This window comes from Odocoileus virginianus, chromosome 8 (assembly GCF_023699985.2).
Source record: "Odocoileus virginianus isolate 20LAN1187 ecotype Illinois chromosome 8, Ovbor_1.2, whole genome shotgun sequence".
Classification (NCBI taxonomy): Eukaryota; Metazoa; Chordata; class Mammalia; order Artiodactyla; family Cervidae; genus Odocoileus; species Odocoileus virginianus.
Window position 1 is genome coordinate 37,798,354 of NC_069681.1, and position 25,422 is coordinate 37,823,775.

General features: G+C 38.9%; 1 protein-coding gene across 1 annotated transcript in view; it reads left to right on the forward strand.

The window, feature by feature from the left end:
* LOC110127204 (ATP-binding cassette sub-family C member 4-like) overlaps positions 1-21,920 on the forward strand; it is a 209,737-nt gene extending 187,817 nt beyond the window's left edge. The window contains 2 exon segments of the mRNA XM_020877316.2: positions 8,455-8,589; positions 20,104-21,920. Of these exon segments, the coding sequence (XP_020732975.2) occupies positions 8,455-8,589; positions 20,104-20,211 (243 nt within the window). The 3' untranslated portion in view covers positions 20,212-21,920.
* The last annotated feature ends 3,502 nt before the right edge of the window (positions 21,921-25,422 follow it).

The window sequence follows — 25,422 nt, forward strand, 5'->3', positions numbered from 1 at the left end:
ATAATGTAATAGGATACCATCATCTGGGGGACATATTAATTAAAGTTCTAAGTTGATTCTGTTTGGAAAGAGATTGGGGAAGGCCTTCTACCTGTGTCACAGAAATTAGGGAGTAGTCTAATATAACAAGCATCAGAAAAACAGATACATCTTTAAGGTGAGCACCGGGGAAGCTTTTCAAAATCCCTGAAGTCCTGATCTGCCTTGCTTGTCAGGTCTTCTCCTCATGACCTTGTCATGGGTGGGATCTCATGTGCTGGCTCCAGGGAATAAACACACCTTCATTGAGCTCATGTAACTGACTGACTTATCTCAATGCATTTTTCCATAACCAGTGGAGAGTGACAAATGATTTGAGATTGGCATTCCTGGAGAGTTTCTGGGATCAAGGGATTGTTATCACACTAACTTAAATGTGTGGTTCATTTTAGTTCAACTTGGGTTACAGGAAGAATGGGGAAAGAGTGAGAGATTATAGGAACATTTTCTTATAGATATAAAATGTTAAAAAAATTCAAAATTGTACCTATTTTTCTGTACATAAAATTTAGAGTTGCTTTATGTTTATGTGTTCTGAAATATCTAGAATCTTTGACAAAACTGGTAAGCATAGAGGCTAAGTTGGTAAAATTCTATTCCTGCTTTTTTTTCAGTCTATGTTCCAGTTTAACTCTTGTAGCTCCTGACATGAGCCTTGACCACACTGTACTCTGTTCCTGTCAGTGTCCCCTCCTCTATGACTGCCCCTTTTCTTTTTATTCTTTTCCAACATTTGACAATAAGTTTCAAGCCTTTATCTTCAACACTGGCTTGTTTGTCTTTCATTTTCCCTTTCACTCTCCCTCTTGCCCACAACCATCAGTCATGTGGTCCTCCAAGTCCACATCCCTAATCCTGTCATCCCTGTATCCCACTGCCTCAGCTGCTTCCCTTGCCAGCTATATCCATTTCCTCCTTGATCTTATCCTACACTCTTGCCAACTTACACCATCGGGCAGTCACCCGGTCATACCCTGAATTTAGTTTCCTTTGTTTTTAACTTTTAATCAGCATGCATTGTGTGCCTGACTCCTGTCGTGTACAATGTCAGAGCCCTGAGATGCAAAGTGAACATGGAAAACCATATAAACCTGCTCTTGAGGAGATCCCAGGCTAGCAACCAACCCTCTTGGGTCCATTTGATTGCCTGTGTCTGGAATGACCACTGTCTGCCAACCCACCTCCATTTCTGTGTGTTCAAGGCTATCCATTCTTCAAGGCCCAGCTCTCTGCCCTCTGTCCTCCTTGAAGCTTATCCTCCAAACCTCTGGCCAGAAGTCATCTCTTCTGTTACTCAACTTCTCCTTGTCATGCATTTTTTTTCTTGCATTATAGACACTTCAGGATTTTCTTTTCCCTCTCCTTTTAGTATAGGCTCCCTGACATATGTGTTTTCCTCTTCTAGAGCATCTAGCATAGTGCTATCAATGCAGTTAAATATGCAGTAAATGTTTGCTGAATAAATTTATAAACTAATGAAAATTGGCTCGTTTTCCTCAAATATGTTTTCCTGTGTTCCATTTCATATTAATTGAACATGAAAGTTAAATAAAACTCGTTTTCTTTTTCTGTGAATATATACCTGACACACAGTAAACAATTTGTGCCTGAGTATAATAAAATTACAGTTGAAAAGTAGACAGGAGAAATGTTTATGTTTACATGCATATTTTCTTAAATTATAAACAAAGTTAATATGAGGTATTATCCATATGGGAAGATATTTTAGAATATTAAATATTAAGTTTCTCATGTCTCTTATTTTACTTCTTATGCTAAGTTATTTAACAGTGTCTTTTACTTGTAACTCACATCCAGAGGAAGCAATGAAAGTTCAGTCCTAGATTCAAATCCAAGCTCTGCCATCTACTGATTCTACTGCCTTGGCCAAGGTATTTAACTGCATATCAGTCTTCATCTGTGTCTGTCCGTGAACTGCTTGATAGACTGTCTTGCTCATCTTTGAATCTCCCATTCCTAGAACAGTGCTTTGGTGATAGATATTCAGTGCTTACAGGATGGATGAATGGATAGGGAATATGGAAGGAAAAAAGGAAGAAATAAATGGAAGAGTGGATTGATGGAAATCATGAACCTTGTTTGTCTACTCTCGAGAGACATTCTTGAGAATTAACAATGGTGATTATAAAGCATATGAAACAGTAAATACTCAACTCACAGCTATTTTTATTTTCCATTTCAAATTCAAAGACTGCTATTTTAGTTATGGGATGATTTCATGGACCTGATGGTCACCATAGCCTTTGTTACTCTCCATTTATATGCAAGGGCATCCCATCTCTGAAACCTTGTGACTCTGTCCACTTGAGGCTGTATTAATAATCACTTTAAGGTACTGTATTTTATTTTAATGCCTATCAAAAGAGTATCAATGAAGTATATTGTATTTTAACACATTTTTAAAGTGTTAAAAAGTTAAATTTTAGGTTCTTATAAATTATCAAGCACTGCAACAAACTATCATACTTCTGGCATTCCCCCACCTAAAACTGAGAAGTCCCCTTATAAGATATAGTGAGTTAGTAATGTCAACATCAAAAAAATGCACAATGTGAGAATTGTGAGTTGTTTCATATGGGGCAAAATGAGGACTATGGCCTGGGAGACAGCATTCCAGATCTCTCTGAGAAACTGCTCCAAAGAGTAGAGGGAAAGGTCATTGTTATATGTAATTGTGAAGGAGGGTATGTGCAGTCAAGTACACCCTTTGTCAGAGGCTTGTTGCTAATCATGAAGAGTGGATATTGCTGTTAATAATTTTAGTGTTTTCTAGATATAAGGAGATGCAAGAATTGGGCTAGATATGAGAAGATGCAAGAATTGGGGTCACAAAAATCTTCTCCTAAAAGTACCTAAGTATCTGAAGGCCTATTCTGCCAATTTTTCCCAGGGCACAGAGTGTCTCATTCCGAGTCTCCACCCTGTATTTCTTTGAGGATGTGTTGAAGGTCAGTGACTGAAGTGGGTTTGTGACCTAGTTCCTGTAGAAGCAGAAGGCAAGTGCCAATTTTTAGTAGGCACTAATACTTACAAGGCTCAAAGTATTTTGACTAAAATGATCTTTCTACTATTTATATTATTAATCCTATTATTTTTTGAGAGCATTAAAATTTTTTCTGGCTTTGAGTATTTTAGATATTAGCCAAATCTAAGAACTACTCATCACAATGGCATTTAAGTGTTTTAGACAATTGAGAGAAATTGGAAGATTTAATATTTATTCAAATTTGAGTAAATAAAGTAGAAAGGACAAATATTAATAATATTTTCATTAAAATATATAAAGTCTTTATAGTCAGAGAACTCATCTGCACCAACTCTGAAGTGGTGATTTTTAAAAGTTGTTGCTTTTGCAGAATGTAAAGTTGTTCATTGTATGAAGTAATGAACCTTTTGATCTCAGGTAGCCTCAGCCTGAAGCATCTTGAAGAAGGATTTTGGGTCCCTGGACAGAGATTAAAATCAGGCAGAGGCATAGAAAGCTCTGAATGCCAGGCACTAGGCCTCGAGGGCCAGTAGCCAGTGACAAGGCCCTGGACTTCTGACTTTGTATAAGTGAATTTACACAAACAGATGGCAAGTAGTGAAACGAGTAAAGTGCTCTGTAGGAGGGAAAAGGATAACATGTAGATAGTCACATAGGCAGGCTCATAAAAAGACTGGTACACTTGTGATAATTAAAATCACTTATATGGGGCATTTTTTCTGGGTTTCCTTTGGCCAATCATCCTGTTTTATCTGACTCTGAGTCTGTACTTGGTTTATCTCAAGGTCCTCCCATGTGTGTGCATACATCCCTTAACCAAGATGGATCCTAGAGAAGAGGCTTATGGGTAGGTTGACAAAACCTACAGTGGGGTGGTGACCCCTCTGTTTTTGATGCCCAAGGAACATTTCTGCACTTGTGTAGGTAGGAATGTCTGCTTGACCTTGAGAATGAAAAAATGTGGTCTGTTTATCTTTTATCTGGGCAGAGCTCAGCTTCTCCTCCCTCCTGCTATTGTCTTCTTCTTGGAGTGTCTGTCCAGAGAGGACAAACTCCAGCTGGGCAGCCTGGGGCCCATCTGTCTCCTGCCCCAATTTCATGTACTTATTTACTTAGTCTTTGGCATGAGAGAGCCCTGTGTTTTAAAATTGTGTTTTTTTCTTCTTCAATGTCAAGAGGAGTAGTTATATGTTCCATGTTTAAGTAAAATTGCACATTTAGGGTATCTAAATTGGCATGCCAAATTATAGGACATTTTAATAATTAGGTGGATGTGGCAGATTCAATTATTCTTGAGCTCTTTTGAGAAAGCTGCTCTTAGCAGTTAACAAAAGATTAGTGGGAAAATGGCCTTTATGAGACTTAATAAACATTTCCCACTAAATAGCATAGGATGGATTAAGTACAATACCTAGATGTGAAAAGCAACCTGTGTCTTCTTAGTTTCAGTGTATTTTCTTAAGATACATTTACTCTAGTAGTGGTAGTAGTAGTAGTGTTAGTCACTCAGTCATGCCTGACTCATTGCAACCCCATGGACTGTAGCTCGCCAAGCTCCTCTGTCCATGGGATTTCTCCAGGCAAGAATACTGGAGTGTGTAGCCATTCTCTTCTCTGGGGGATCTTCCCAACCCAGGGATGGAACCTGGGTCTCCTGTATTTCAGGCATTTTCTTTACTGTCTAAGCCACCAGGAAACCACTTAACATCAAAACTGTTTTCCTAGGTACATCATTTAGGCCAATTGTTTCAGACTCTTTCTTCCCTCTGAAACTATTAAGCAAAGCCACCAATGGGTAGAAAGGCAGAGTTAAGAGCCCCTTCCTCTCCCTTTCAGTTTACGGTTAGTGGGCATATTAATGAGCAATAAAGTGGCTGAAAGGTAGGCAGTAGGAAAAAGAGAAAGAAGCAAGGAAAGATAAATTGTTACAAAAGAGATTCAGATCCTCAGCAATTCAGATTGGGCTTCACCATGTGCTCTGCCAGGCTGTGATCACTGGAATTTGGAGCCCAATTTCTTTCTTGCATCTTTAGTCTTATCCAAAGAGAAAACTGGATTTCTACAGATTTCTTCTATGCAAAGCAGCTCTGCTAAAGCTGCTTAAGTAGCAGCTCTTTTTGCCAGCCTTTCACTCTCAGAATAATAAACTACAACCACAGCCAAATTCAAGAAGCATCTTGACCTCTCTGACAAGAGATTCAGTGCTGTTTTCAGTTCAGTTCAGTCACTCAGTCATGTCCAACTCTTTGCAACACCATGGATTGCAGCACGCAGGCCTCCCTGTCCATCACCAACTCCTGGAGTTTACTCAAACTCTTGTCCATTGAGTCAGTGATCAACCATCTCATCCTCTGTCATTCTGTTCTAATCCCATGTTCAATCTTTGCCAGCATCAGGGTCTTTTCAAATGAGTCAGTTCTTCACATCAGATGGCCTAAATATTGGAGTTTCAGCTTCAGCATCAGTCCTTCCAATGAATATTCAGGGCTTATTTCCTTTAGATTGGACTGGTTGGATCTCCTTGCAGTCCAAGGGACTCTCAAGTGTCTCCTCCAACACCACAGTTCAAAAGCATCAATCCTTCAGCGCTCAGCTTTCTTTATAGTCCAACTCTCACATCCATACATGACTACTGGAAAAACCATATCTTTGACTAGATGGACCTCTGTTGCAAAGTAATGTCTCTGCTTTTAAATATGCTGTCTAGGCAAAACTTTTCTTCCCAGGAGAAAGCATCTTTTAATTTCATGGCTGCAGTCACCATCTGCAGTGATTTTGGAGCCCAGAAAAATAAAGTCTGACACAGCTTCCATTGTTTCCCCATCTATTTGCCATGAAGAGATGGGGCCAGATACCATGATCTTAGTTTTCTGAATGTTGAGTTTTAAGCCAACTTTGTCACTCTCCTCATTCGCTTTCATCAAGAGGCTCTTTAGTTCTTCTTCACTTTCTTCCATAAGGGTGGTGTCATCTGCATATTTGAGGTTATTGATACTTCTCCTGGCAATCTTGATTCCAGCTTGTGCTTCATCCATCCCAGCTTTTCTCGTAATGTAAACTGCATATAAGTTAAATAAGCAGGGTGACAATATACAGCCTTGACATACTCCTTTCCTGATTTGGAACCAGTCTGTTGTTCATGTCCAGTTCCATGTTGCTTCCTGACCTGCATGGTGTTTAAAACAATTAATGCACATTTAATTTTCTTAAAAGTGCTTGAAAATCTTCATACAGATTTCTGAGGAGGCAGGTCAGATTGTCTGGTATTCCCATCTCTTGAAGAATTTTCCACAGTTTGTTGTTATCCACATACTCAAAGGCTTTGGCATAGTCAATAAAGCAGAAGTAGATGTTTTTCTGGAGCTCTCTTGCTTTTTTGATGATCCAGCAGATGTTGGCAGTTTGATCTCTGTTCCCTCTGCTTTTTCTTAATTAAGCTTGAACATCTAGAGTTTCACAATTTACCTACTGTTGAAGCCTGGCTTGGAGAATTTTGAACATTACTTTGCTAGTGGGTGAGATGAGTGCAATTGTGCAGATTGTTTGAGCATCCTTTGGCTTTGCCCTTCTTTGTGATTGGAATGAAAACTGACATTTTCCAGTCCTGTGACTACTGCTAAGTTTTCCAAATTTGCCGGCACATTGAGTGCAGCACTTTCACACCATCATATTTTAGGATTTGAAATAGCTCAACTGGAATTCCATTACCTCCACTAGCTTTGTTCATAGTGACGCTTCCTAAGGCCCATTTGACTTCACATTCCAGGATGTCTGTCTCTAGGTGAGTGATCACACCATCATGATTATTTTGGTTCTCTTTTAGCAGCTGACATACTCCAGGACTCAGGAAATTTCAGAAACCTTTTCCCCCAAATATTGCTCAGGTTCTATCAAACCAACTTGACAATTAATTTGCAGTGTTATCATTGCCATCTAGTTTATATGACATAAACTTACTTTTTAGCTAAATTGAGTTTTATTTTTTGAATCAAGAAATCTCTAAACTTCGAATGCCTGTATAAATAGCCCTCAAAACTCAGAGTCTGAGCTAAAAACACTAACTAATGATATCAACCCTAAATGCCCTTGGCAAATATAAAATGCTACAGACTGCTGAGTGCCCCTCATCATAGTCTAAAGCTTTCATTTTCTTCCTTTCCTAATATATAACAATAAAAGTTCAGCCTAGTGGAATAAGAGGGAAGGGGACAGGCTACAACCTTTAAAAGACTGAGGTAGCCTTTGAGGATATGACAAACTGATCAGAACAAACTAGCTACAAGATGGTGGAAGATTCGACTCCATAGACCTTGACCTCATTATATGCTCATTGTAATACATTAGTATGCTAGTAATAACTGACACACCCACGGGTGCTATGACAGTTACAAGGCTGACCATAAAAGGATAAAAAAGTTGGGTGGTTGCCCAGTTTCTGGATATCCCTGCCAGTTTCCCAAAATAGTTTGAATAATCCTCCCACTTATTAGCTTATAAAATTAACCAGACCATAAAAACTAATCCCACCATATTTCAGGGCCTCTCACCTTCTAAGATGATCCACAGTCTGTCCCTTGAGTATGTTTCTGCTATAGCCACTCTTGCCTTTTGAGATGGCCTGCAGAGTCTGTCTATAGAATCTGTATGTGTGTGTTCAGTTGCTCAGTCATGTCCAAGTCTTTGTGACCCCAAGGACTGTAGCCTGCCAGGCTCCTCTGTCCATGGGATTTTCCAGCCAAGAATACTGGAGTGGGTTGTCATTTCCTTCTCCAGGGAAACAGAGCATAGTAATAGCTAAATCAGTGAATTCTTTGAAAATGAGGACTCAATAAAATTTAGCTGAAATAGAAGAATCTGTCATGGAAACACTGTAAGAAGGTAGTTTTCCTAAGATTTTGTGATTCTTGCTACAGTAAGGTGAAGAAGAAATCTGGACCAATATTCTAGAACATATTCTTAAGGCTTCTGTATAATATAAGTACTGAGAGTGAACTTTTTGACTAATAAGTGTTTTATTGGAACACATTCTTATCAAGTAAACAATAGAGATACAATAGAATCTTTATCTCACTAAATAAACCCACTTCTTACCTATCACTTTGTCTCTCACTGAATTTTTTCTAAGCGGAGACATAAAGCATCTGAACTTCAGTACATCCAGACACCAGGTGAGTGATTCTAACTAAAAGACCGTGGGTTCAAGTCCAAGTCTGAGGTTGCACAGTTTCATTAGGACTTTGCCTGGTAAAACAAGGTAATCAAACCATTTACACACCACAAGGCCCACCACCTAAATAGATTCTCTCCATTCTTCTCCTTGTGTCCCCTTCTAAAATATTGTCTGAATTACAGTATGTTGCTGGGATACATTGCATGCTGCTAATGGGTTTCTTTCTGCTGATTAACAGGTTTTGGATTCAGGGACAATGAAAGAATATAGTCCACCACATGATTTGCTGCAAAACAGTAATAGCCTGTTTTACAAGCTTGTGCAACAACTGGGTGAGGCTGAGGTCACTGCCCTCACTGAAAGAGCCAGACAGGTGAGGCTGCTGCAGGAAGTTGTAATTAAAGTTTGTCTCCAGGGTTCACACTCTTCACCTGATCTCCACCAGGCATCTGGTAACAAGCACTCTGTGCCCTTTTCAATCAGAAGCCTCTGGAGACTAAGCATCATGCTGCTGCTGCTGCTGCTGCTGCTAAGTCACTTCAGTTGTGTCTGACTCTGTGCAACCCCATGGACTGCAGCCTATCAGGCTCCTCCATCAATGGGATTGTCCAGGCAAGAGTACTGGAGTGGGTTGCCATTGCCTTCTCCAAAGCTTCATGACTGAGTCTTAATAATACTTTGCAGGTTGAAGGCAGTCTGCTGAGAATCTGCAGCAGTGCTGGGGGTGGGGTCAGAATGTGTGCAGTCATGTGTGCATGAGAGAGATTTTGTATTGCAGAGTCCAGGTGGTTGGACTCTGGCTTTAGATTCTTATAGAGCATAGAACACTCTGCAGATCCTTTACATTTCATTCTGATAGGTGCTCAGTACATTTTTTCAAATTTAAATTTATTTTTAATTGGATGATAATTGCTTTACAATATTGTGTTGATTTCTGCTGTATATCAACATGAATCAGCCATAGGTATGCATATGTCCCCTCTCTCTTGAGTCTCCCTCCCACCTCCCACCACATTCCATTCTGCTAAGTTGTCACAGAGCAGCGGATTTGAGCTCCCTGCATCATACTGCAAATTTCCAGTGGATATGTCTGCATCTCCATTGCTGCTCTGCAGATAGGTTTATCAATACCATCTTTCTAGATTCCGTATATATACACTAATATATGATATTTGTTTTTCTCTTTCTGACTTATTTCACTCTGTTTAATATGTTCTTCCGTTCATCCACCTCATTAGAACTTAGTCAAATGCATCCCTTTTTATGGCTGAGTAATACTGTGCATATGTACCACAATCCCTGTATCCATTCATCCATTGGTGGACATCTAGGTTGCTTTTATGTCCTAGCTATTGTAAATAGTGCTGCAGTGAACATTGGGGTACATGTGTCTTTTTCAATGATGAAACCGTACCTCAGTGTATATACCCAGTAGTGGGATTTTTGGGTCATATGGTAGTTTATTCCTAGTTTTTTGAGGAATCTCCATACTGTTCTCCATAGTGGCCGTATCAGTTTACATTCCCACCAAGAGTGCGAGAGAGTTCCCTTTGGTACACAATCTCCAGCATTTGTAAATTTTTTGATGATGGCCTTTCTCAACAGTGTGATGTGATACCTCATTGTACTTTTGATTTGCATTTCTCTAATAATTAGAGATGTTAAGCTTCTCTTCATATGTTTATTAGCCATTTGTATATCTTCTTTGGAGAAGTGTCTGTTTAGGTTTTCTGCCCAATTTTTGATTGGTTACTTTATTTTTTGTTATTGAGCTGAATGAGCTACTTATATATTTTGAAGGATAATCCTTTGTTAGTTGTTTCATTTGCTATTATTTTCTCCCATTCTGAGGGTTGTCTTTTCACCTTGTTTATAGTTTCCTTCACTGTGCAAAAGCTTTTAAGTAGGTGCCATTTGTTTACTTTGGCTTTTATTTCCATTACTCTAAGAGGCAGGTCATAGAGAATCTTGTCAAAGAGTGTTCTGCCTATGTTTTCCTCTAAGAGTTTTTATAGTTTCTGGTCCTACATTTAGGTCTTTAATCCATTTTGAGTTTCTTTTTGTGTATTGTGTTAGGGAGTGTTCTAATTTCATTCTTTTATATGTAGCTGTCCAGTTTTCCCAGCACCACTTATTGGAGAAACTGTCTTTTCTCCATTGTATGTTCTTGCATCCTTTGTTAAAGATAACATGCCCACAGGTGCATGGGTTTATCTCTGGGCTTTCTATCCTTTTCCACTGGTCTGCATTTCTGTTTTTGTGCCAGTACTATGCTGTCTGATGACGTTAGCTTTGTAGTCTGAAGTCAGGAAGGTTGATTCCTCCAGTTCCATTCTTCTTTCTCAAGATTGTTTTGGCTATCAGTACATTTTGGATGTAAGTGCTATCAAGGAATAGCTAGGACATTTGAGAGTTGGAGGAGAGAAAGGTGGAATATTGTTCATGGGATCTAGAAAGATCTTCTGGGGAAAGGTATAGGTCACCTCTGTTTTCTAATTTGTGAAGAAAAATCGTCCATGATACTAATATCATTTTCTCCATAAGTCTTTGTTGTTTAGTATTACACCCAGTTAGAGTGTTGTTCTCTTTGCTCTACCAAAACCTCTATTTAGCACTCCAGAGATCTCCTCTCCTGTGATGATACTGTCTGCTTGCTCAGTCTTTGCTTTATTACTTTCTGTGTATGAAATGCCTCTACAATTGCAGGTAGGAAATTGTCCATGATCACAGAGCTATTGGAAGTGTTGACAAAGTTGGCTTGTTCAAGCCTAGATTGGGGACAACAAAGATTGTGTTCTGAGCTTTTCAAAAGTACTTACATTATATGCAAATATAAGGAAACTGCACTTGGAGCCCTATATTTTTTATGCCTGAAAATCACAGAGCACTTTCATCCAGTATAGTGTCTCCCATTGAGAGCTTCCCTCCTAAGACATGACAAGCATTTGTGATTCCCTGTAAACCTACTCACAAAACAGCCAGAAATCCCACAAACCCTTTTGTTCATTTGACCTTAGGCATTTCACATCAGAGAGATATATCCCCAACTATGTGTCAAAATCCTCAATTTAAAAATGTGTTTTCCTTACATATAATCAAACATTGAGTAGTGAGAAATAGATCATTTAATTCTAGATGGATCCAGATAACATAAGATATTGGCTTCAACACCCTTATTTAATAGATGAGGAAGTCCCTTGAGAGGAAGTTGGTCCTATATACATAATCATATACATTGCCACTCATCATTAAAACATTAAGATCATGGCATCCTGTCCCATCACTTCACTGCAAATAGAAAGAGTAAAAGTGAAAGCAGTGACAGATTTTATTTTCTTAGTCTCCAAAATCACTATGGACAGCCAGGAAATTAAAAGATGCTTGCTCCTTGGAAGGAAAGATATGACAAACCTAGACAGCATATGGAAAAGCAGAGACATCATTTTGCCCACAAAAGTCATATATATAGTGGCTCTATACACATAGTTAATATTATGCTAGTTTGCAGCAGACACAGAATTAGAAATCTGTTCTTTCAGTAAGTGTTTCAAATCAAGTGTAATATTCATGTAAAAAGAGGCATAGGTCATAGAATTAGAAAGCTTGTTGATTCCTGGTCTAACAATCTTGCAACTAATTTAACAATATTTATTGGTAAGCTACATTTGTGTGTTGTTGTTGTTCAGTTGCTAGGTTATATCTGACTCTTTGTGACCCCATGGACTATAGCATGCTCGGCTCCTCTGTTCTCTACTATCTCCTGGAGTTTGCTCAATTCATTGAGTCGGTGATGCTATCTAATCATCTCATACTCTGCCACTCTCTTCTCCTTTTGCATTCAATCTTTCCCAGCAGCAGTCTTTTCCAAAGAGTTGGATCTTCAAATCAGGTGGCCAAAGTATTGGAGCTTCAGCTTCAACATCAGTCTTTCCAATGAATATTCAAGATTGATTTCCTTTAGGATTAGCTGGTTTAATCTCTTTGCAGGCCAAGCAGCTCTCTAAAGTCTTCTCCAGCACCATGATTCAAAAGCATTAATTCTTTAGGGCTCAGCCTTCTTCATGGACTAACTCTCACATCCACACATGACAATTGGAAAAGCTTCCACTTTGACTATATGGACTTTTGTGGGCAAAGTGATGTCTTTGCTTTTCCATATGCTGTCTAGATTTGTCATAGCTTTCCTTCCAAGGAGCAAGTGTCTTTTAATTTCTTGACTGTAGTCATTGTCCGCAGTGATTTTGGAGCCCAAGAAAATAAAATTTGTCACTGCTTCCATGTTTACCCTGTCTGTTTGCAATGAAGTGATGGGACAGGATGTGATTATCTTACTGTTTTTAATGTTGAGTGGCAAGCCAGCTTTTCACTCTCCTTTTTCACCCTCATGAAGAGGCTCTTTAGTTTCTCTCCACTTACTGCCATTAGAATGGTATCATCTGCCTATCTGAGATTGTTGTTATTTCTCCCGGCATTCTTGATTCCAACTTGTGACTCACCCAACCTGGCATTTCACATGGTGTACTCTGCATTTAAGTAAAATAAACAGAGTGACAATATACAGTCTTGATGTACTCCTTTCCCAGTTTTGAACCAGTCCATTTTTCCACGTCTGGTTCCAACTGTTGCTTCTGGACCTGCATACAGATTTCTCAGGAGGCAGGTAAAGTGGACTGGTACTTCCATCTCTTAAAGAATTCTCTACAGTTTGTTGTGATCCACATCATCAAAGGCTTTAGCGTCGTCAATGAAGCAGAAATAGATGTTTTACTGGAACTCCCTTGCTTTCTCCATGATCCAACAAATGTTGGCAATTTGATCTCTGGTTCTTCTGCCTTTTCTAAACCCATCTTGTATGTCTGTAAGTTCTTGGTTCACGTACTGCAGAAGCCTTGCTTGAAGGATTTTGAGCATAACCTTGCTAGCATGGGAAATGAGCACAACTGTGCAGTAATTTGAACACTGTTTGGACCTGCTCTTCTTTGGGATTAGAATGAAAATTGAAATTTTCCAGTCCTGTGGCAACTGCTGTTTTCCAAATTTTCCCTATTGAGTGCAGCACTTTAGCAGCAGTGTCTTTAAGATTTCAAATAGCTCAGCTGGAATTCCATCACATTCACTGGTTTTGATCATAGTAATTCTTCCTAAAACTCACCAACTTCACACTCCAGGATATCCAGTTCTAGGCGAGTGGCCACACCATTGTGGGTATCTGGATTGTTAAGACCTTTCTTGTATAGTTCTTCTGTGTATTCTTGCCACCTCTTCTTAATCTCTTCTCCTTCTGTTAGGTCCTTGAGTTTTCTGCCCTTTATCATGCCCATCCTGGCATGAAATGTTCCATTGATATTACCAGTTTTCTTGAAGAGATTTCTAGTCTTTCCCATTCTGGTCTTTTCCTCCATTTCTTTGCATTGTTCATTTAAGAAGACCTTCTTTTCTCTCCTTGTTATTCTGTGGAAACTCTGCATTCAGTTGGGTATATCTTTCCCTTCTCCTTTGCCTTTTGCTTCTCTTCTTTCCTTGGCTATTTGTGAAGCCTCCTCAGACAACCACTTTGCCTTCTTGCATTTCTTTTTCTTTGGGATAGTTTTAGTCACTGCCTCCCATACACAGTTACAAACCCCCATTCATAGTTCTTCAGACACTCTGTCTACCAGATCTTATCCTTTGAATCTATTCATCACCTCCACTGTATAATTATAAGAGATTTGATTTACGTCATAGCTGAATTGCCTAGGGATTTTCTCTACTTCCTTCTATTTAAGTCTGAATTTTACAGCAGCAACTGATAACCTGAGTTACAGTCAGCTCTTGTCTTGCTGACCATATAGAGCTTCTCCATCTTTGGCTGCAAAGAATATAACCAATCTGATTTCAATTTTGAACAGCTGGTGATGACCATGTGCACAGCCATCTGTTGGGCTGTTGGAAAATGGTGTTTGCTGTGACCAATATGTTCTCTTGGCAAAACTTTGTTAGCCTTTGTCCTGCTTCATTTGGTACTCCAAGGCCAAACTTGCCTATTACTTCAGGTATCTCTTGACTTCCTGTCTTTGCATTCCAATCCCCTATGATGAAAAGGATACTTCTTTTTTTTATGTTAGTTCTAGGTCTTGTAGGTCTTCATAGAACCAGTCAGCTTCAGCTTCTTTGGCATCAGTGGTTAGGTCATAGACTTGGATTACATGTTGAATGGTTTGCTTTGGAAATGAACCAAGATCATTCTGTTATTTTTTTTTCCATTTATTTTTATTAGTTGGAGGCTAATTACTTTACATCATTACAGTAGTTTTTGGTATACATTGAAATGAATTAGCCATGGATTGAGATTACACCCAAGTACTACATTTTGGGCTCTTGTTGACCACGAGGGCTACTCTATTTGTTCTAAGGGATTCTTGTCCACAGTTGTAGATATAATGGTCATCTGAATTAGATTCACCCATTCCTTTCCAGTTTAGTTCACTGACTTCTAAAATGTTGATGTTCACTCTTGCCATCTCCTGTTTGACCGCTTTGAATTTACCTTGATTTATGGACCTAACATTCCAGGTTCCTATGCAATATTGCTCTTTATAGCATCAAACTTCACTTTCCCCAGCAGATGCATCCACTACTGAGCATCATTTCCACTTTGGCCCAGTGTTTCATTCTCTCTGGAGCTATTAACAGTTGTCTTTCCCTCTTTCCCAGTAGTTTATTGGACAGCTTCCAACCTGAGGGGCTCATCTTCTGGTGTCATATTTTTGCCTTTTCATACTGTTCATGGGGTTCTCCAAGCAAGAATACTGGAGTGGGTTGCCATTTCCTTCTCCAGGAAATATACACAAACTACATTTGTGTGTTGTTGCTGTTTAGTCAGTCATGTCTGACTATTTGTGTAGTTCTTTATAATTTATTTTACACAGTTCTTGCATGTTTGATTTCACTTTATTCTCATGACGGTCTTTTTTTCTTAATCCTACATCATGGATGAGGTGATTGGGTCAAGGGCTCATCTAAGGTCACAGAGCTGGTCCAGGGAGCACATCATTTGTATATTTTATAGATCCTATACTACTTTATTATTATTGCTATTCCTTCTACTCTCCTTTGGATTAAGTGATTTTTTTCCTACATCATATATTAATATTTGCAGGGCATCACTTCCAGCTAGAGGGGATTCTCTCTATTTAGCACAGAAACTTCTTATAACCAAAAGAGAGAGAGAGACAGAGAGGATAAGCAAGTTAGGGAGAAATTGAGAATGAATATTCTCTAGCCTGCAGAGATGGGTGGTTACAATGATGCTTGCATTTCAGAATTTCTCTTTTCTAAGGTCCTTGACAGTGTATATGCTTCACACAAACACAGTGGTTTTTTAATGATACCTCATTGAAATACCTTAGAATTCACCAGTTAGTTGGAGAACTGCTCACTCATGATAGCTGAGATCTATTTCCCTTAGGTAGCCTCATTCTGTCTTGCCACAGCTGATTGGATCCTGTTGCCTAAGGCAGCCTGTTGAGATCTTTTTGTCTTTTGAAGTTTCAAATGACTCCTGATTTCATCAAGGATTGCCCTTATTTTTTATCTACCAATACCCTTGCTGTTTAGGGTGATTTCTGAGAGGAAAAGGGGAGAGAAAATTCACTATTCAATTAATCAAAAAGCAGAAATCTTTACTCTCCAGTACTCTTTAGCTTTGATAATATACCTGCCAATATGTACACAAAGTTGCAGGCATATTAAGTTGCTTCAGTTGTATCTGACTCTTTGTGACACCATGGACTGTAATCTGCCAGGCTCCTCTGTCTATGGGATTTTCCAGGCAAGAATACTGGAGTGGATTGCCATTTCCTTCTCCAGGGGAATTTTCCAGACTCAAGGATTGAACCCACATCTCCTGAGGCTCCTGCATTGGCAGGTGGATTCTTTATCGTTAGCGCCACCTGGGAAGACTGTACACAAAGTTAGACTTGCTTTAAAGATGAGAAATTTAACCTAGAGTAATGGAAGCAAAAGTAAAAGTAAAAAAGTGGGACCTAAGCAGCTTAAAAGCTTTTGCAGAGCAAAGGAAACCATAAACAAAGTGAAAAGACAATCTATGGAGTGGGAGAAAATAGTTGTAAACAATGAGACTGACAACAGCTTGATTTCCAAAATATATGAAACGTTCTTACAACTCATAAACAAAAACATGTAACTCAATAGAAAATGGGCATAAGAACTAAACAGGCATTTCTTCAAAGAAGACGTACAGATGGCCAACAGCCATGTGAAAAGATGCTTAACATCATTAATGATGTATTTGTCTATATGTGTATGTATCACAAACCTAGATGAATGAATAGGTAAAGAAGATGTATGTATGTGTATATACATGCATCTTCTTTATCTGTTCATCTGCCAGCAGGCATTTAGGTTGCTTTCACATCTTGGCTATTAGTACTGCTGCTATGAACACAGGGATGCATGTATCTTTTTGAATTATAGTTTTGTCTGGGGATACTGGGGATATTCCCAGGAGTGGGATTGCTGGATAATATAGCAACTCTATTTTTAGTTTTTTTGAGTAATCTACATACTGTTCTTCTCTCTGGAATCTCCATACTGTTCTGCAATTCCATACTGTGACTGCACCAATTTGTAATCACAAAAACAATATAAGGAGGTACCTTTTTTTCCATACCCTCTTCAGCATTTATTATTTGTAAACTTCTAAATGATGCCCATTCTGACCAGTGTGAGGTGATACCTCATTATAGTTTTGAAGTGGATTTCCTTAATCATTAATGACTCAAGAAACCCAGTACTCGGTTTTTTGTTCTGCTTGCCTTGAATTTTAACTCTTTTGACATCATCTCTTTTAATCTTCACAACCATGCTGAGCTGGCAGTATTATCCTTTAGATGGAGAACCTCAGGTAGGAGAGCCTAAATGACTTCTTCAAGTCACAGGTTAGAAAGTGTTAGTAATCTTTTACCATTAAGTGAATTAATTGTGTCTTAACTTCTGCTCTGGGCTTCTGTAAAGATAAAATCAAATGATTAACAAAAGAGTCCCCCAGATGTTTTGCTTTCATCCCAGAAATCATGTGGTGTTGCTACTTTCTGTGGACTAAGGGGCCACATCTCTGAGCAGCATGGTAATCACATCCAACACTTAGCTCAGCCTGTTTCCAACCTGCAGTTTGTAGCCATCACTTAGTACCTGTGAGTCACTGTCTTGCCTCACAAATGAGGCAGCTGGTGCAGGGTGAGCTTAAGTGATCTTTCCAGGGTCAGCAGTGGTCCCAGGAGAGAGAGGTGAGACTGGGCTTCTCCCTCCCAGGCTCAGCCCATCCACAAGGCCGCTGCCAACAAGTGTTCAGTCACCTCAACTCCCCTTCATAACCTACTCTTGGAAAAGATGCCTTCTCTAACTCCTGCTGTCAGCCAGAGTGTGGTCTACACCAGGACAACCAATGGGAGAGAGGAAGGTCAAATCAAGGATTTTATACACAGGAAGCTTGTTTTCACTATTTAGTTTCATGTATTTTAGACCATGAAATGAAGATCATTTTGTTTAAAAGTTGCTGCTAATAACATTTTTAAAAGTAAAAAATTATGTTGAGAAGGGCTATAGGGAAAGCAGTCAGTTAAGTTTGGGAGGACTGTCAAGAAGTAGAAAATGAATTTCATTTCCATGTGTTCTTTTGGCTGTTTTTAGTTTCAACAAGAGTCTACATAAATATATAACCATACAAGCATGGCTAGCTTAAAAAAATGGAGGAGGGAGATGATATGCAATTAGCCCCCAAAAGTCTGACTTTTAAATCTTTGCATTTTGAATCAAAATAGTCTCAGATTTCACCCAGTGGAGTCCAAGTACTTTTGGGGAATTTTGTTTTTCTCCTTAAGTGGTCCTTTAATATATAGCATTTCGTATGTAGTGCTGTTTTGGGGGTAGAAAGTATGCAAGCAACAAGAGGAAAAAAAGTACACTTAATATGAAGGTAGGGGTCTCAGAACTTTTGTATGCATGTGTGAAGTCCATTGTCTCTCATAACTTTGTTGACTGCATCCACAAATGGACTTGGAGTCATCTTTTATAAAGTAGATCTGGAATCATATGACAAGAGTGAGTCTTGCATAAATGGTACATTTTCTGCTTTAAAGACAAAAGTTTTCACATTCTCTTTTGGGGAATAAATTACTTTTGAAGTCTTTTCTTCACCCAGACACTTTTAGAGATAAGAACTCTCAAATATTGATGTTATTTTATTTTGTTTTGTGCATCTGTCAAGAAACTGAGATACAATACAGCTACTAAAAAGTGCTTGTGGAACAGTGAAACTTGACAGCATTTCATTTCCTTTGTGTTCTGATTATACATGCATCAGAAAGCCTGTATCTCTTCCATTTCAGCTAGAAATTGGTAGAATTCAAAAAATCAAGCTGGCAAAGAACTGTCCTATTTTGGGTATCATCTTACACTTTATAGAAGTTGCTTGGTTGAGTCATTGTTAAAAAGCTTTAGATTCTCCTTTCATTCTTGGGACCAACTATTCACAGATCACATTTCTAAAGGCCCTCTAATGGCTTTGCCGCACAATTGAATGCCAGGATATTTCATATATGTGTGTGTGTGTGTGTGTGTGTGTGTGTGTGTGTGTGTGTGTGTGTGTGTATATATATATATATATATATATATATATATATATATATATATATATATATATTCAGAGAAGGAGTGGCACCCCACTCCAGTACTCTTGCCTGGAAAATCGCATGGATGGTGGAGCCTGGTAGGCTGCGCTCCATGGGGTCGCTAAGAGTCGGACATGACTGAGCGACTTCACTTTCACTTTTCACTTTCACACATTGGAGAAGGAAATGGCAACCCACTCCAGTGTTCTTGCCTGGAGAATCCCAGGGACGGGGGAGCCCGGTGGGCTGCCATCTATGGGGTCACACAGAGTCGGACACGACTGAAGTGACTTAGCAGCAGCATGCCAAAATTTCAATGCTTGTCAATCAAAGTTTATAAAATACAGGGATTACAACTGAATATTCAGTTCAGTTCAGTTCAGTCACTCAGTTGTGTCCAACTCTCTGCGACCCCTTGAACCGCAGCACGCCAGGCCTCCCTGTCCATCACCAACTCCCAGAGTCCACCCAAACTCATGTCCATCGAGTCAGTGATGCCATCCAACCATCTCATCCTCTGTCGTCCCCTTCTCCTCCTGCCCTCAATCTTTCCCAGCATCAGGGTCTTTTCAAATGAGTCAGCTCTTCGCATCAGGTGGCCAAAGTATTGAAGTTTCAGCTTCAACATCAGTCCTTCCAATGAACACTCAGGACTGATCTCCTTTGGGATGGATTGGTTTGATCTCCTTGCAATCCAAGGGACTCTCAAGAGTCTTCCTCAACACCACAGTTCAAAAGCATCAATTCTTAGGTGCTCAGCTTTCTTTATAACTGCATATTAACATATAGATTTATTGTGCTAATTTTATGTGTGAAATTGAGAAACACTTGTGCAGATGCTGGGTTTCCTTAGCTTCTTTGTTACCCTATTTTAATTTATCTCCAGGTTTTGAGTCAGTAACATGATTTTGCTTTTTAATTTACTACAGTAGCAAAGCATATCTGTGAATTAGAATGATCAGAACTCTAGTGAATCTACAGGTTGTTTGGCATTAAGCCCAGCCCCACTGAGGATTCCAATGGGATTACTTCCTCCATAGAATAAGCACATCCCTACATTTTTAAATTGTGCCTCCAGTAGTTATGTGATTGTCTAATATGAAGATATGGACATCTTCCACATGTATTCCAAATGTGTTGCCTTAGAAAGGAGGACTTTAAAATGCTTTAAACAGTTTTTAAAAAAAAAATTTTAATTTGTCCTTTTTCCCCTTCAGGTGCACACCGAAAAGAAATAACCAGATGTTACTCACAGTGGTCATATGGTTATGAATGCTTCCAATGGACAGCCCTCAGCCTTAATGATTGTTGAGTCAGCACTGTGATTCTACCATAATGTCAAGTCCAATCCAAAGGTGTTTTTCCAATAGTTTTTGCACTGCAAAAAGTATATTATACTTTTTTTTACACCAGTCCCAAATACTTACATATAGATGTTAATTTGGATTTATTTTCTCCAGTTTTACCCAATGATTTCAACCTCTAACAAAATGATTTACTATTTTTATTTATATTTTATACTAATTTTTCCTATCCAAATCAGAGGTGAAGGCCACAAGTAAAAGCTATCTACCAGGTTTAGTGTCTTGAGAGACTCCAGAACCAAAAGTAATTTTATAAGATATAAAAAAATGTTGTCACAGATGTCTTTTACTGTTCCTAAAATTATATATTACTTTCCAATTTTATCAGGAGTTTTGTTTACTTGAAGACCATGTGAAGTTACCATTTGTTTTACCACTTTCTTTAACAGTGCTGGGATCCATTATTACATACAAATATCTCTGATTAAAATAGTACAGAGAAAAAACAAAAAAATATACTTTAGTTTATGTGAGATAGGAAAGAGAGGTATCCTCTGCCCAAATTTAAGATATATGGTTTAAAATACATAAAGATAATATTTAATTATATGTTCTAAAACACAAGGAAGAGAAAATAAGCTTCCTCAAAATAGGAGCCCTTCTAGGTGATCACTGTCTTCTAGATGGAGAATTGTATTGTATTCTATATTTTACACTTTTTAAATTTATAACATAAAATTTTCTATGATAACCTTTTTCACATACAATTCAGTGGCATTAGCCACATTCACAGTGTCATGAAACCAGCACCATCCAGTTCATTTTTAGTGATTATTTTAGACCATTCAGCTTATTATTTATACAGTCAGTTTTGGTAATTTCATTTCTCTATGAATTAATCTATTTCATGTGAGTTTTCAGCTTGATTGGCTTAAATTATTCATAAAATCTTGTATGTTTAATATCTACAGGAGCTATAATTGGGTTCTATTTCAGTTTTTAATTTTCTTTGAGCCTTGTTTTTTTCTTGAATAATCTTGTTTGATTTTTTCCTATTAATTTTCAAAAAATCAAATTCTATGCTTGATTGATCCTTTCTGATTTTTTGTTTTCTAGCTCATCATATTCTTCCATTCCTTCAGCTTTTCTTCATTTGAGTTTTTTCTCTTAATTCTTATATTGGAAATAGATTAATTTTTAAGCTTTTTTTCCCCTAATGCAAGTACATAATACTTACTTTTTTATTCCACCTAACGGCCCACTTTAGCTGCAGCCTACAAGTTTTGGTACTGAGCACTGATCAATAATCAGCGTGTTATGTATTTTCCAATTTTTAATTTGATTTGTTAATTATATATTTCACTCATGAGTTATTCATCAGTGTAATGTTCTCTAAACTCCAAATGGTCACAGCTATTTTTCTATTATATTAGCCATGTAAAATTGCTAACAGTCAACCTTTTTTTAGCCCATAAAAATAACAGTTTCTTATGGTTCAATGTAATAGTTTTCTTTTGATATTAATATATAACAATTTCATTTTGGTCAGAGAATATTAGAGTGAGGATTTTAAAGCAAAGGTTTAAAATATTGACACACAAAGTCTTTCTTTCCACCATTTTTATTTTCTACCTATTATCTATTTCTATTTATTTCTATTTTATTTTATATTTCTATTTTAAAATGTTATGTGTATAACCAGAAATTTTCAAATAAAAATCCTTCCCAAATTCTGGAATGTTTTCAATGTATGTTACTGGTTGGTTCTTTGGGATATGAACTCAGATGGAGTTTAGTGTTGGGATGTTTGTTAGGGGTGCCATTGGGATTGGCACTCATGGAATTAAGAGTGAAGAAACTGGAGCGAGCAGAGGGAAAAAACCAAGCTGGACCATGGGCCAGATGACCTTAGCTGACCCTACGAGGACTCTGGAGTGAAGATGGCCCTTCAGGGTTGTCCTGACAGGTCCACTGGCCAGGCCTTTATTCCTCCACCTGGATGGGTCATTGCACACAGGCTGCCCCCCAGAAGCTCTGAAGGCTGAAGATTGCCCACTGGAAGCATTTCCAGCAACTAGGGGAAGAGTCCTTGAAGGGAGGTCAGAACAGCACATCTCCAGGTCCTCACAGCGTGTGTCACAGCTCCAGAGGTAGGTGATGAGTATGAACTCTGGGAGAAATTCTTGGTGACTGATGTGTAAGTCAGAATGATGACTTGGTGATTCTCCTCAGTGCCCTGTGGTGTGAAAAAGAGCAGGAGCCCCATGTAGGGGAGATAGTCTCATTCTCTAGGATCACACCAGTTGTTATTTCTTCTAGAAAGATCAGTCCTCATCCTAGGTAACTCATATTTCTCTAATATCCTGTCATAGGTGACCTCTTCCTTGGTAAATCATGAGCTTCTCAAGACTTGGAACTGGATCCTACTCACTTTTCAGTTACATCCTCCAGCACAGTGTCTGTCGCATAAGAGCTGCTCAGTAAATGTTTTCTGAATGAATGATGACAAAGAATAAACCTTCCTTCTAAACATTATAATTCTGAAATGTTAAGAGGTAGCCTGGGATAACACAAAGCCCCGCTTTTGGAGTCAGTCATACTAATCTGCATACCAGTTCTTTCTCTGCCACACGCTAGAAATGTGAGTGCCCAAAGAATGTACTGTCCAGAGCGGGACACTTGAGAGTGAAAGGAAAGATGCCAGAACAATACACTGGTATAATCCTTGACAAAATGGGCTATGGTCACCTTAGTTACTTGCCTTGTGTCTCAACCTCTGAATCTTAGCTTCTTCATCTGGAAAATGAATATAATTCCTGCCCTTGAACCATTGCTTTGGATGATGGATGGTGGTTGGGTTGATGGATTGACTAAGAGCACCCAAAGACACAGGGTGGAATCATTGACCTTGGTGATTCTTAAACACCAGGAGAGGAGAGCAGGAAAGGTGTGGATAAAGGTAGGTTGGCCATCTTACCTGAAGAGCTGATGCATTAGAAAAGACCCTGATGCTGGGAAAGGCTGAAGGCAGGAGAAGGGGATGACAGATGAGGAGATGGTTGTATGGCCTTACCAACTCAATAGACATGAGTTTGAGTAAACTCCAGGAGATGGTGAAGAACAGGGGATCCTGTAGTTCTTCAGTCCATGGGGTTGCAAAGAGTTGGACACAACTGAGCAACTGAACAATAGCAACAGCAAAGGTAGGTTGGAGACTGTAGAAGGTGTATTTAGAAGGTTCTCACCAATGGCCTAAACTGTTCTTCCTTCACATGTAGTTAAAATGACATAAGCACAGAGGGAGGAGCACAAGCTCTGGAAGAAACAAGATTAAGTAAGACTTTGATACACTTAGAATGTTTTACAGAAAGCTTACATTGGACAGTTCTAACTAAAATCACTCTTTCCCTCAGCAACCATGCTCATAAACCAACTCACAATTATCCACCCCAATAGGTAGAATTTCAGGTATTCCAAAACACTGCTTGATCCAAAAGCTAATCATATTTAATTTTGGAGGACACTACATGAAAAACATTTTTAAAATTAAATTTTGAAGGCTAGGTAAAAAAAAAAAAAAGACTGTGAAACAGATTTTATATCTTAGCTTCCACCTATTGAGGTAGATAATTATGAGCATGGTTGCTTATCTCAGTTAAATCAGAATCTTGGGGAAGGGGAGGCAGGAGTCAACACTTTTTAAGACCCACAGATGATTCCACCCTGCAGCCAAGTGAGAACCACTCTTGAAGGTAAAAGAGCTCATTTCTTCATAAGTTGCAGCTTCTTTCATTGCTAGAGGCCTCCTCCAAGAAGCCCTCCTAACTACTTACATATTTTTTTCTTCCATCTGTCCATAGGTCTATCTGTAGCTGGGGTCAGCACTTTAAATATTTGATCCTGCGAACAGGTCACCTGGGGACACTGTTAACCTGCAGATTCAGACTCAGGAGGTCCATGTGGGCCTACTGTCTGCATCACTAGGATGCTCCCAGGTGCTCCCCCTGCTGGTGGGGGTCGCACGTGCGGGGTCTACAGGAGAGCATCTGTCTGTGCCGGCTTCTTTGCGATTGTTCTGGGGCAGTTCAGGTTCCTTTTCTGCCTTTCCTGCACAAAGGGGAGAGCAGCTGGTACCCAGCTTTTTCTTGTCCTGGCTCTCATCCCACTCAGTCCCCACCACACTACCCATGGTGTGGACACAGACCTGTACATGTGGAAAGCTCCCAATGACTGTTGAATGAGTAAATGAGCAAATGTGCTAAGAATCTCTATAGTGTTGTTAACATACATGAAGGCCTTAGGAATGTCACATCCATTCAGGGCTCTCCAGAGTTCCGTCTCAGAAGTGAAATCTTTCTTCAGCTAACTTCCCAGCTGTTTAAAAGCTTATCTCTTGATATTCGAGTGGCTTCACTCAAGACAAAGCAGGAGGGTGAGGTTGGAAAAGGCAAGAGGGTCTTGATGTGTTGATTGGTTTCTTCTCTCAGCTTTTAAACTAGGCTATGGGCATGTAAAAGGCAGTGAAGGCAAACATCACAGCATTTTCACCCAAACCAGGTCCCTTAACAACTGTGACAGGGAGGAAAAGTTATCTTTCTCAGCCGTGACCTCTATGTGGCAGCGCCTCCCGCCACTCCAGGCCTTTGGTAAGTTCCTACCTCTCCTCAAAATAATTTTTAATTTCTGACTCCAGTTCTTGGGCAGAAAATTATCTCATTAGGTTATTATATAATAATGATGAAAGAGAAGGAGTGGTATCAAGATAAAATCTCTTTATCCAAGTATTTCAAAGGGAAGAAATGAATCATTCCAGAAACTGCTGTCATGTAAAATTTCAAAGTGCAGTATTAAACTGATGGTTTGTAATGATTTAGAAAAGGAAGCAGTGGTCACTGAGACAACCTCTTGGATTCTTAAGTAAAGAAATGTAATGCTGAATTAAATGCATACACTTACAATGACTGAGGGAACAGAGGAAAACTTTAGTGAAATCCTAATTTTAGCAGGCATCTAATTTAAGATTTTAGCAGGCATCGGACAAAGTTTCTCAAGATGCTCTTGAGACATAGTACTGAACATGAACATACACACACACACACACACACATATATATATAGACAAATATATATATACATATATATATATTAATGTTAAGGTGATTATTAAATGGAAATGGTACTGTGTTTATCTTTCTCAAGTCTTTATCTCTTAGAGGTGTGTGCTGGAGTATCT